This window comes from Salvelinus namaycush, unplaced genomic scaffold (assembly GCF_016432855.1).
Source record: "Salvelinus namaycush isolate Seneca unplaced genomic scaffold, SaNama_1.0 Scaffold10, whole genome shotgun sequence".
In the NCBI taxonomy this organism is placed as follows: Eukaryota; Metazoa; Chordata; class Actinopteri; order Salmoniformes; family Salmonidae; genus Salvelinus; species Salvelinus namaycush.
The window spans coordinates 665,603-678,971 of NW_024057675.1; the positions used below are offsets into that span (position 1 = coordinate 665,603).

General features: G+C 41.3%; 1 protein-coding gene across 1 annotated transcript; it reads right to left on the reverse strand.

Annotated features, from left to right (window-relative positions):
* Positions 1 to 3,182: 3,182 nt before the first annotated feature.
* LOC120035258 (zinc finger protein 883-like) lies at positions 3,183 to 12,877 on the reverse strand. The gene is made up of 4 exons (XM_038982052.1): positions 12,638 to 12,877; positions 8,621 to 9,040; positions 7,778 to 7,958; positions 3,183 to 5,622 (listed from the first exon to the last, which is right to left on the reverse strand). The coding sequence occupies exons 2-4, from the start codon at positions 9,029 to 9,031 to the stop codon at positions 4,190 to 4,192; spliced, it is 2,025 nt and encodes a 674-aa protein (XP_038837980.1). The 5' UTR covers positions 9,032 to 9,040; positions 12,638 to 12,877; the 3' UTR covers positions 3,183 to 4,189.
* Between the last annotated feature and the right edge of the window lie 492 nt (positions 12,878 to 13,369).

Below are 13,369 nucleotides of genomic sequence, written 5' to 3' on the forward strand. Positions count from 1 at the left end.
ATCCTGAGTTGAAATCAAAACAGGAAGTCAGAAATCTGAGCCTGTGTGTATTCACCAGAGTCCCTAAAGAAATCCACTCGAGCTATTAATGATGTTGCACTGCCTAGGGGTTCCACTAGATGTCAACCATCAATAGAAATTTCAATGAGACTTCTATGATGTTGTGGGAGAGAATGAGAGCAGAATCAGTCAGGTGTCCATCAAGCAGCCATTTCCTGATCATGCTTTTTCTTCATGGGAGCCACTGACGTTCCATTGCTCAGGAAGAGAACAAAGAATACTCCGGTTGGAACTTTATTGAAGCTATATGTTAAAAACATCCTAATGATTGATTCAGTACTTAGTTTGAAATGTTTCTTCGACCGGTAATATCACATTTTGAAGTTTTTGTCCGATATAACGCTGACCAGAATTAGCGTTTGGATATGTAAACCAGACGCGCTAACAAAAGAAGGTATTTGGACATAAATAATGGATTTTTTCAAACAAAACAAACATTTATTGTGGACCTGGGATTCCTGGTGTGCTTTCTGATGTAGATCATCAAAGGTAATGGAATATTTATCATGTATTTTTGTGTTTATGGTGACGCCATCTTTGCAGCTGTGGTATGCTATTTTTGAGCGCCGTCTCAGATTATAGCGTGCATTTCTTTTTCCGTAAAGCTTTTTTGAAATCTGACATAGCGGTTGCATTAAGGAGAGGTATATCTATAATTCAATGTGTATAACTTGTATTATCATCTATATTTATGATGAGTATTTCTGTTGAAACGATGGGCTATGCAAAGTCACTTGATGTTTTTGCATTTAGTGAATCTAGTCGCCTCAATGTAAACTCAGATTTTTTGATATAAATATGAATTGAATCAAACAAAACATGCATGTATTGTGTAACATGAAGTCCTGTGAGTGTCATCTGGTGAAAATAATCAAAGGTTAGTGATTCATTTTATCTCTATTCTGGTTTTTGTGAAGCTATCTTTAGCTGGAAAAAATGGCTGTGATTTATTGTGGTTTTGTGGTGACCTAACATAATCGTTTGTAGTGCTTTCGCTGAAAAGCCTATTTGAAATCGGACACTTTGGTGGGATTAACAACAAGATTACCTTTAAAATGATATAAGACACATGAATGTCTGAGGAATTTTAATTATGAGATTTCTGTTGTTTTGAATTTGGCGCCCTGCACTTGGACTGGCTGTTGTCATATCGGTCCCGTTACCGGGACTGCAGCCATAAGAAGTTATTAATTAATGAAGATAGATCACAGCTGAATGGTGCTCCTTTAATAAAGTTAGATCACAGCTGAATGGTGCTCCTTTAATAAAGTTAGATCACAGCTGAATGGTGCTCCTTGATGAAGTTAGATCACAACTGAATGGTGCTCCTTTAATGAAGTTAGAGCAAAGCTGAATCCATGTCTGCAAGATCACATTATGATACACAGCAGTAGGCTTTGGTACAGTAACACCATCTGCTCTAAAATTCACTGTACATAATTTAAAACACCACTGTACATAACTGCATGGATGTTTTACCCATAAAACTTGAAGAATTATAATACCAAATATACACAGGCTGAAACCAACCATCTTGTCAGTTCCAATCCCAGTTACAACGTTTGTTTTCCAACCATATCGAACATTCTTATCTAATCCCATGTCAAATCTACCTCTGTTCTAATCAACCTTCTGACTGGCGCTGGGATAGGGAGGGTAAGGTCACAGGTGTGGAGCCTCCCTCGTGCTAGGAGGTGGACTAATCTACCTTCTGACTGGCGCTGGGATAGAGAGGGTAAGGTCACAGGTGTGGAGCCTCCCTCGTGCTAGGAGGTGGACTAAACTACTAATCTACCTTCTGACTGGCGCTGGGAAGATCACAGGTTATAATCTTGCTGATGCCCAATCTCAAAACGATTTGTCAGACACATTTCACTCATATTGTTAGTCAATGTCTTTTTTTTATTGACAACTTGGGAGTAATAGATAACTGAATAACTCTACTTGTACACCGGCACAGTAATAAAGAAAATGTTGTCTTTTGATGAAACCCAAAATGACAAGATACTATTCCCATAGGACTCTGGTCAAATGTAGTGCACTATATGTCCTAGAGAATAGGCTTCCATTTGGGACTACAACTGTAGCTTTGTATATATGTCCTGGAGAATAGGGTTCCATTTGGGACTACAACTGTAGTTTTATATATATGTCCTAGTGAATAGGGTTCCATTTGGGACTACGACTGTAGCTTTATATATATGTCCTAGTGAATAGGGTTCTATTTGGGACTACGACTGTAGCTTTATATATATGTCCTAGTGAATAGGGTTCTATTTGGGACTACGACTGTAGTTTTATATATATGTCCTAGTGAATAGGGTTCCATTTGGTATTACGACTGTAGCTTTATATATATGTCCTAGTGAATAGGGTTCCATTTGGGACTACGACTGTAGCTCTATGTATAAACATACACTACTGTTCAAAAGTTTGGGGTCACTTAGAAATGTCCTTGTTTAAAATAACATCAAATTGATCAGAAATACAGTGTAGACATTGTTAATGTTGTAAATGACTATTGTAGCTGGAAACAGCTAATTTTGTATGGATTATCTACATAGGTGTACAGAGGCCCATTATCAGCAACCATCACTCCTGTGTTTCAATGGCACGTTGTGTTAGCTTCTATTCTGGTTAGGGCCAGAATAGAAGTTCTGTGAAGGGAGTAGTACACAGTGTTGTACGAGATCTTCAGTTTCTTGGCAATTTCTCGCATGGAATAGCCTTCATGTCTCAGAACAAGAATAGACGGACGAGTTTCAGAAGAAAGTTTGTTTCTGGCCGTTTTGAGCCTGTAATCAAACCCATAAATGCTGATGCTCCAGATTCTCAAATAGTCTAAAGGCCAGTTCTATTGCTTCTTTAAATCAGGACAACAGTTTTTAGCTGTGCTAACATAATTGCAAAAAGGTTTTCTTATGATCAATTAGCCTTTTAAAACGATAAACTTGGATTAGCTAACACAACATGCCATTGGAACACAGGAGTGATGGTTGCTGATAATGGGCCTCTGTACGCCTATGTAGATATTCAATTTTTTCTTGTAACAGCCGTTTCCAGCTTCAATAGTGATTTACAACATTAACTGTCTACAGTGTATTTCTGATCAATTTGATGTTATTTTAAAAATGGACAAAAACAAGGACATTTCTAAGTGACCACAAACTTTTGAACAGTAGTGTACGTCCTAGTGAACAGGGTGGCATTTGGGACTACGACACAGATTTGTTGTATACTTGGTTCTAATATAACTCTGATTGTGCCCACATTTTCAGACATACGTCTACACATGGTATTAAAATGTGTCTCTTATCCGTCCACTGTGTCCACATTCTGACCAGATTTCCTGGCCCCTACCTGAATGCAAGTTATTTGACAGGTACTCTTTCATAATAATATTTTAAAACACATCGATGCTGCCTACTTGAGTTATTTGACACATTGATGCTATAAGTCAATGCTGACACCGGTCAATGATTTTAGAAGGTCGGAATAATTATGATGTTTTAAAAATGGTTCCACTGTCCAGATCCAACAGCACAATGTGTGCTTGAATACCTCCGGGGGTAGGCAGGAAGATCCGATCGCAATGGTGTCCTTTGATTGTTTACACCCGTCTTAAAATGTGGTCACAATCAGAATGTGGACAAGATCAGGACAAAAGGATGCATGTCAGAACCTGGTATAAAACAGATATTTAGAAACATCCTAAATGTATAATCAAGTCAACAACATAACAATTCAGCTTGTAAATGCTGGGAGCGGGGGAGTATCTAACAAATCAGGGTCAACACATTCTGAAATCATTTCAAGAAATATAGCACAAATACAACACTCAGCAACGAACCCATAATAATAACAATATAGAATAATAATACTAACAATATTATTATATGCCATTAACCCTTTACACTCATACCCGTATACAGGTTGAAATTGGAACGCAATGGCTGTTCAGTAACATGTTATCAATGTGGCCTAAAGTACAGAAAATATCAAATCAACAGTAATATTTGGATTCAGTCTTGTGTCAGGTGAACTGTTGTGCCCTCAACGTTTTTCTTTCAATTGCTACCATGCTGTTCATATTTTACCCTAGGCCTGGTGTGATTGGTTGATGGATAGGTCATTCAACCCCGAGGGCTAGGGTGATTGGTCGCTCGAGGGCTGGTGTATCTCCTACATGTGTTTTCATGTGTTTCACCAGGCACCTATGATAGGAGAACCTCTCACCACATGGATCACACCTATAGGGCTTCTCTCCTGTATGTGTTCTCATGTGTGTAGCCAGAGTATCTGACCTGGGAAACCTCTTCCCACACTGACCACAGCTGTAAGGCTTCTCCCCAGTGTGTGTAAGCTGGTGCTTCTTCAGTGCCCCGGAGCGAGCAAAGCTCTTCCCGCACTCAGAGCAGTGGTAAGGTTTTTCCCCGGTGTGCGAGCGCTGGTGTAGAGTCAGGCTTCCCGATTCGGCAAAGCTCTTCCCACACTGGTCGCAGACGTACGGTTTCTCTCCTGTGTGTGTCCGCTGGTGTGTTTTGAGCTGAGTCAGGGTGAGGAAGTTCTTGGGACAGTCGGCGCAGTGGTGAGTCTTCTCCCCGTTGTGTGTTCTCATGTGTGCATTGTAGATGTCTAGAGAGTAGTAGCCCTTACCACACTGCGGGCAGAGGTGAGACCTCACTTTAGCATGCGTCTGTTGGTGTACTTTCAGGTGGCCCATTTGGGAGAAACTCCTCCTGCACTGGGAGCATTGGTAAGGCTTCTCTCCAGTGTGAGTCCGCTGGTGTGCTTTAAACGTGGCCCTGTGGCTGAATGTCTTCCCACAGTGGGAGCACTGGAAAGGTTTCTCTCCTGTGTGAATTCTCTCGTGGCTTTTCAAGCCCGATCGTTGGCGGAAGCGCTTCCCGCACTGGGAGCAGAGGTGAGGTTTCCCTCCGGTGTGGATTCTCTGGTGAGTTCTGAGGTCTGCCGACGAGGTGAAACTCTCCTCACACTGATCGCAGTCATAATTTGTTTCTCCAGTGTGGACCCGCTGGTGTAATTTCAGACTATATTTTGACGAAAATCTTTTCTCACACAGTAAGCAGCTGTAAGGCTTCTCTTCTGTGTGGGTTCGCTTGTGCAATAACAGCTGACTTGAGGTACAAACGCTTATGCCACAGTCTGAACAGCTATAAGGCTTCTCGCCTGTGTGTCTCTGCAGGTGTACTTTAAACTGGCTTGAATAACAAAAACTCTTTCTACATTGATCACAGTTATAAGGCTTTTCTCCTGTGTGTGTTCTCTGGTGTACTTTCAGTTCTTGTAACTGAGCAAAACTTTTCCTACACTGGGAACAGCTATAAGGCTTCTCTCCTGTATGGATTCTCTGGTGTTTTTTTAGTTCTGATGAAGATTTGCAACTCTTCTTACAGTCAGAGCAGCGGTGATGTTTCATCCCTGTGGGTCTCCATTCATGTTTCTCAAGGTGTTCTGATCTGGAGAGACTTTTCTCTGCCTTGTCAGCATCAGGATGTTGTTGAGGCGCCCCAGAGGATCCAGGATAGTCATGTCTCTCTCCTGTGTAAACAAAACCATTTATAAAACAGTGAATACAGTGTAAGTCTTCATCATAAACTATCAGTCCTAGAGAAGTTGAATCACACAGCTGTGTTGTCAAAACAATATTACTTCCTCCTACAGACCACATTATTAACGCACCAACACACCCCTTAACCCTCCAGGCCACATTATTAACACATCAACACACCCCTTAACCCTCCAGACCACATTATTAACACATTAACACACCCCTTAACCCTCCAGACCACATTATTAACACATCAACACACCCCTTAACCCTCCAGACCACATTATTAACACACCCCTTAACCCTCCAGACCACATTATTAACACATCAACACACCCCTTAACCCTCCAGACCACATTATTAACACATCAACACACCCCTTAACCCTCCAGACCACATTATTAACACATCAACACACCCCTTAACCCTCCAGACCACATTATTAACACATCAACACACCCCTTAACCCTCCAGACCACATTATTAACACATCAACACATCCCTTAACCCTCCAGACCACATTATTAACACACCAACACACCCCTTAACCCTCCAGACCACATTATTAACGCATCAACACACCCCTTTACCCTCCAGACCACATTATTAACACATCAACACACCCCTTAACCCTCCAGACCACATTATTAACACACCCCTTAACCCTCCAGACCACATCAACACACCCCTTAACCCTCCAGACCACATTATTAACACATCAACACACCCCTTAACCCTCCAGACCACATCAACACACCCCTTAACCCTCCAGACCACATCAACACACCCCTTAACCCTCCAGACCACATCAACACACCCCTTAACCCTCCAGACCACATCAACACACCCCTTAACCCTCCAGACCACATCAACACACCCCTTAACCCTCCAGACCACATTATTAACACATCAACACACCCCTTAACCCTCCAGACCACATTATTAACACATCAACACACCCCTTAACCCTCCAGACCACATCAACACACCCCTTAACCCTCCAGACCACATTATTAACACATCAACACACCCCTTAACCCTCCAGACCACATTATTAACACATCAACACACCCCTTAACCCTCCAGACCACATCAACACACCCCTTAACCCTCCAGACCACATCAACACACCCCTTAACCCTCCAGACCACATTATTAATGCATCAACACACCCCTTAACCCTCCAGACCACATTATTAACACACCCCTTAACCCTCCAGACCACATTATTAACACACCCCTTAACCCTCCAGGCCACATTATTAACACATCAACACACCCCTTAACCCTCCAGACCACATTATCAACACACCCCTTAACCCTCCAGACCACATTATTAACACACCAACACACCCCTTAACCCTCCAGACCACATTATTAACACATCAACACACCCCTTAACCCTCCAGAACACATTATTAACACACCCCTTAACCCTCCAGACCACATTATTAACACACCAACACACCCCTTAACCGTCCAGACCACATTATTAACACATCAACACACCCCTTAACCCTCCAGACCACATTATTAACACATCAACACACCCCTTAACCCTCCAGACCACATTATTAACACACCCCTTAACCCTCCAGACCACATTATTAACACACCCCTTAACCCTCCAGGCCACATTATTAACACATCAACACACCCCTTAACCCTCCAGACCACATTATCAACACACCCCTTAACCCTCCAGACCACATTATTAACACACCAACACACCCCTTAACCCTCCAGACCACATTATTAACACATCAACACACCCCTTAACCCTCCAGAACACATTATTAACACACCCCTTAACCCTCCAGACCACATTATTAACACACCAACACACCCCTTAACCCTCCAGACCACATTATTAACACATCAACACACCCCTTAACCCTCCAGACCACATTATTAACACATCAACACACCCCTTAACCCTCCAGACCACATTATTAACACATCAACACACCCCTTAACCCTCCAGACCACATTATTAACGCATCAACACACCCCTTAACCCCCCAGACCACATTATTAACGCATCAACACACCCCTTAACCCTCCAGACCACATTATTAACACACCCCTTAACCCTCCAGACCACATTATTAACGCATCAACACACCACTAAAACCTTCTACTTACTTTGATCAGTCAAATCTCCCTCTTCCTCTTCATCTCCTTCTCTCACAGTTCCACTCAGCCCGGGTGTTTTCCTGCAGTCGTCCAGCCACACAGACGCCCTCTTCAGACCCCGAAATAAGGCACTCCTGGGAGAGGTACAACCCAAGGACTGGAGGGAGGAAGGTGGCGAAGTAGGCTTGTCCTGGAAATCCAAAAAATAGAGACAGAAATAGAGACTAGATGAAGCAGGGAGGGAAACACTCCTACTTGTAAAGCAGTGGTCACCATGCCAACGATAAAGCCTTGCACTCCTATTTATTTAAAGAAGTGGTCACCATGCCGGTACCATCAGTCAAGTAAAATAAAAAAAGCACATTATTTCAATTTATGCTCAGCTCTGCCTCGCAAGTAATACATCAACTGATCTATTTTATCATAGCTCAAGTTTTGAAATATGATATGGTCTGAGAAGAACAATATTGGCAGGCCAAACATAGCCAATATTCTGTGATAATGTATTAAGTCTACTGCACAGACTACAGAACTGGTCTTACTAGGTTCATGTTGCACAGGCGGACATTTTTCTTGGGTATGTTTAAAAAAAAATCTGAGCGCTATTTCTCGGCTGGCATTTTAGCACTGAACGTGATCTTGACAAACTGAATTTTGAAATCTCAAGTCTTTCCTTGATTCCTCAATCGGGCTATTCTGCCTCCTCAAAAAGCATTGGAGGAGAAAGTCCAAGAGAAGGAACCTCAGATATTCTCCTCCAATGTATGTACAGTATAGAAGGAGTCTGAATCAAGAAGAATCCAAGACAGACTGTTGAGAACCAGAAACACTTTCTGACTGGGATGTACTCACACCACTCTCCCTCTGCTCTGGGGTGTGGCTCTCTGGAGATGACTCCGCCTCCAGCCCGTTGCTAGGAAACCAATCCTTGTCCTGCATGTCCCATTCCTCGCCGCAGGTTGTAGCATCGTCATCATCAGACTGGCTGGGACTCATGGGTGCCACAGTAGATTCTATATGTATCTTTCTGATGTCATCTTTCAGTTGGAGTAACCAAGACATTCCATGCTCCTCCGAATTGACTGAATCTGCATTTACCCACATTTCCTCCATGATTTTACGTCGCAATGAGCGATGGTGCTTTCCTTTAACTTGGGAGCCATCAATTCCACAACGTTCACACAGGTAAAGTATATTGTCCTTAGTTAGAGTAAATAAACTCTGTTCGATTTCATCCAACAATGTTTCCCTCTCTCCACTCATGTTGTCCTGCTGTTGGGAACAACAACAATGCAGTCAATGGCAAGACAGCAGTTAGTCCATACACTTTAGATGACCTGTAGTAGAAGAAGACAGCAGGAAGTCCATACACTTTAGATGACCTGTAGTAGAAGAAGACAGCAGGAAGTCCATACACTTTAGATGACCTGTAGTAGAAGAAGAAGATAGCAGGAAGTCCATACACTTTAGATGACCTGTAGTAGAAGAAGAAGATAGCAGGAAGTCCATACACTTTAGATGACCTGTAGTAGAAGAAGACAGCAGGAAGTCCATACACTTTAGATGACCTGTAGTAGAAGAAGACAGCAGGAAGTCCATACACTTTAGATGACCTGTAGTAGAAGAAGACAGCAGGAAGTCCATACACTTTAGATGACCTGTAGTAGAAGAAGACAGCAGGAAGTCCATACACTTTAGATGACCTGTAGTAGAAGAAGAAGACAGCAGGAAGTCCATACACTTTAGATGACCTGTAGAAGAAGAAGACAGCAGGAAGTCCATACACTTTAGATGACCTGTAGTAGAAGAAGATAGCAGGAAGTCCATACACTTTAGATGACCTGTAGTAGAAGAAGACAGTAGGAAGTCCATACACTTTAGATGACCTGTAGTAGAAGAAGACAGCAGGAAGTCCATACACTTTAGATGACCTGTAGTAGAAGACGACAGCAGGAAGTCCATACACCTGTAATAGAAGAATGATACATTACAACACAGTATTGACAGTGTAATATGATTATTTACGGCATTTACCAGTGTTCTCTTCTCATCACCTAATGCAACTACTGTAGATCTAGGTGTAGGCTGATCCTAGATCAGCCACAAGAGGCTTCCACTATTTGTGAGATCCAGATGTTTGGTTGGAATTTTTTGATGGCGTCGCAAAATGACAATTAAGAAGAAATTCCAAGTTTGTCGACTACACAACGAAGGGACTTGTTTAATACATTTAGATTCTTCATGTCAAGGTAAGTGAGTGTCCAAGGCCCCTTTATAAGAGAGAGCAGTATTTCCTTAGTCTGTATGTTTATGTAATGTTTTCATTATTAACGTTAGTCTCCTAGTCCACAAGAACCGTTCACCAGCTACGTTGATGGGATCCTCCTCTTTTTAATAGTCCATCAAAACTGTTTTCTCACGCAATTACATAGCCTATAGAAATGTTGCTCAACATGAAGTGTTTGATTAGATTTTCGATCACATTTGCATTGATGTCAGAGTGATTAGAGGGACAATAGAGTGCTGAGTACCAGGGAGTTCAGAAGTTTGGTAGGCTACTAAATGACCCTCAGCAGTATCAGAGCTCGGAGAAGCCTAATTACTGTGACTAAACGGTCACGTGGAATTTAACTGGCATCGTGACCACCGGTGTGGGGGTAATAAGATCACCGTAACAGCCCTACTCACACCCATCTGTTCGATGTCTCAGGTAGCCCCGGCGAAAGCCAGCATGGATAGAATGCACTCCCATAGATCTGAAATAATTGGATGGTGAAACTTGCATCCAGCCAATCAGAAAAAAAGCAAGGTAAAGCAATTCAGATATTCTTGAAAGTCAGGACAATACTTATCCTGCAAAGAAAATGTTTTATTAGTTACAATTAAAAATGTGGAGTGGAGCTTATAGTTACACGATGACATCACGTACCTTTAAATGTATACGGCAATCATCAATTATTCATCATCATTTGTCACAAATAAAGTTAGGCAAAAGACAAATCCTATATCTGCAGTTTCCATCACGCATGTCAAATCCTATATCTGCCGTTTCCATTACGCATGTCAAATCCTATATCTGCCGTTTCCATTACATGTCGCAATGATTTGCCTACTGTTGCGAAATTTAACGACTATGTGGCTATATTTAGGGAGTGTTCAGAACCCTCCAGTTGACTTTTATTGGTAAACGGTGCTAGCGACAAATTCAACTACAGTTCAGGCTGACTTTGAAGATTTCTATGGTTGGGATAGCATTTAGCGAGTTCTCCCACTCAATTCTGCCGCAAACGATAGCTGGAGAAGCAGAAAATAACAAATGGGGTTGGGTAGAAAACGCTCCGTCGGGGAACGCAGTTGTGCTGCAATAAGGCAAATTGGTTCTGTGACGTCACCGCGGCAACGTTAAAACGCCATCTAGCGACTAATCAAAGAGCCAATAGTCCGGCACAGTGGACACGTTAAAATAACCATAAAAACACAGAAATGGCTCCAATAGTTTTTCCGCCATTCAGTTTCCATATGGTGAATAAAAAATAAAAGGCTCAACTTGGCATGACGCTTTGATAGCCGTGTAATTATCTTAGGGCAAGGTGAATTTTATCAAAATATTTGCCTCAATTTGCTCTCCAAAAGTAGCAATGCTAATCATTGATAAAAGTGACTTTGTCCATTAGAGATTTGTGAGGTTATAAAAGGTCACGCAAGGGTAAGACTACACAAAGTAGTTCTAAAATCCCAGATGCACAAATTCATGGTGAAAAAAATATTAAACCATTTCCGGGTTTTATGACTATGAGTGCCACAGTATGAGTCATAATACCCAGAAAACCTAATTATCAAACAGGGAAATGGTTCCACTAATTTTCCCCACAGGGGATTTTAGAACCACTTCAAATAAGGGTTGTGTTTGTGTAGACTTACCCTGACGTGACGTTTTGATAAGTGTAAATCTCTCTAGGACAAGGTGACTCATCAATATAGTCGCCTGTATTTACCCCCTAAAAATGTAACGATAAATGTGGCTATCATAAGGAACTATAAATGCCATGATGATCTGGATGAGCCTGCCGAATTGAGGCAAAAGTAATAATATTTGGATTAACTAATGCTAGCTAAATGTAGTAATTAATCAATTGTAATTTCTTTAAATTGACAATTCTGTGAACTGTCTTGTGCAGGTTTTAAATTGACACAATACCTGTTGGCAGAGGAGTCAGCTAGCTATGACATGAAGTTAGCTTGCAGGCACTTGTAGTCCTGCATATCTACTTTGATACAAATTATTATTTGAAACTAAGAGTAAATAGAGCAGAATATATTGATAAGTCATCTTGTCCTAAAGAGAGTTACACGGTTATCAAAATGTCACGCCAGGGTACGCCTACAAGAAACAAAGCCCTTATTTTAAGTGTTTCTAAAAATCCCTTATGGGAAAAGTGAATGGTGGAAAAACTTCCTTGTTTGACCGCTAGGTTTTATGTGTATTGTGACTCATACGGTGGTACTCTAGCTAATCTTACTTAAAAATAGTTGGCAACACCCATGTCAGGTCAATATTGCCGCAACCAAATCAACTGCTTTCGGCATTTCACAACGTCGTTTAAAGGCATCGACATGAAAATAAAACTGTATGGTTGATTTGACCTACTCGTCTTTGCAACGGCGCATTATCTGGCTAGCTAACGTGTAAAGCTAAGTTCACCAAGGACTAGTTAGTAACAACAATGTTTGTGTGACAGTCACACTGCCGTGTTTATTTGCGCGTCACAAAACTGGAATTAGTATCGTCATATGAACGCTGAAAACCCAGCTAGGTCGTTCATAGGTGCACAAAAACATCCGCTTGTAGAACATAAGTTACCAACTTACCAGGTACCTTGTAGAAAACAGCTAACGTTAGGTAGCTACCAAGCGTCTGCCCACCGTTTTTTTCAAACATGGAAAAGATAAATAGCTAGCTACCCATATCTCTTCAGTTTCAGCTAATGATCCTTTACGTCAAAACAAAGTTGACCTGTGGATATTGTATTTAGTTTATTAAGAGAATAATATATCGCTTGAAGGCTACATGCGTAGCACGACTCTGTCAGCTACCATCTTTAGCAGCCACTTCCGCTTTGACTGACGTTATTACGTTCAGTCACGCAGGCCACAGCAATCGAGTATCGACATAGTTTTTATATTCTATTTTGAATAAATACATGGATGACGCTTCGTGTAACTGTAATCTTACACTTCAGGTAAAACTTGATGCATTTTTATTTGTTCACTTAAGAATTAGTGAAGTAAAGTAAAAAGGAATTCCAAAGTTCATAAGAGATTTGTATTTGATCTTATTATAAAGTGGTATGTATTTACTATAATCATATGTAATCCATTTGAATTAAAACATGGACTATTAATATAACATTGCTAAAACACTGGCTCCGTTCAAGTAAAAGAGCCGGCTCATTTGGCTCGCAAACAGCTCTTCTCTCAAAATACTTAAAAATCAACCTAGAACCATAAGATTTTTTTATCTCCAACGTAAAGCGCAAAAAAAGTAGGCTACCATTATGTCAGATCATGAAATGCGCCTTCAAATACATTTTTTCCCTGGAC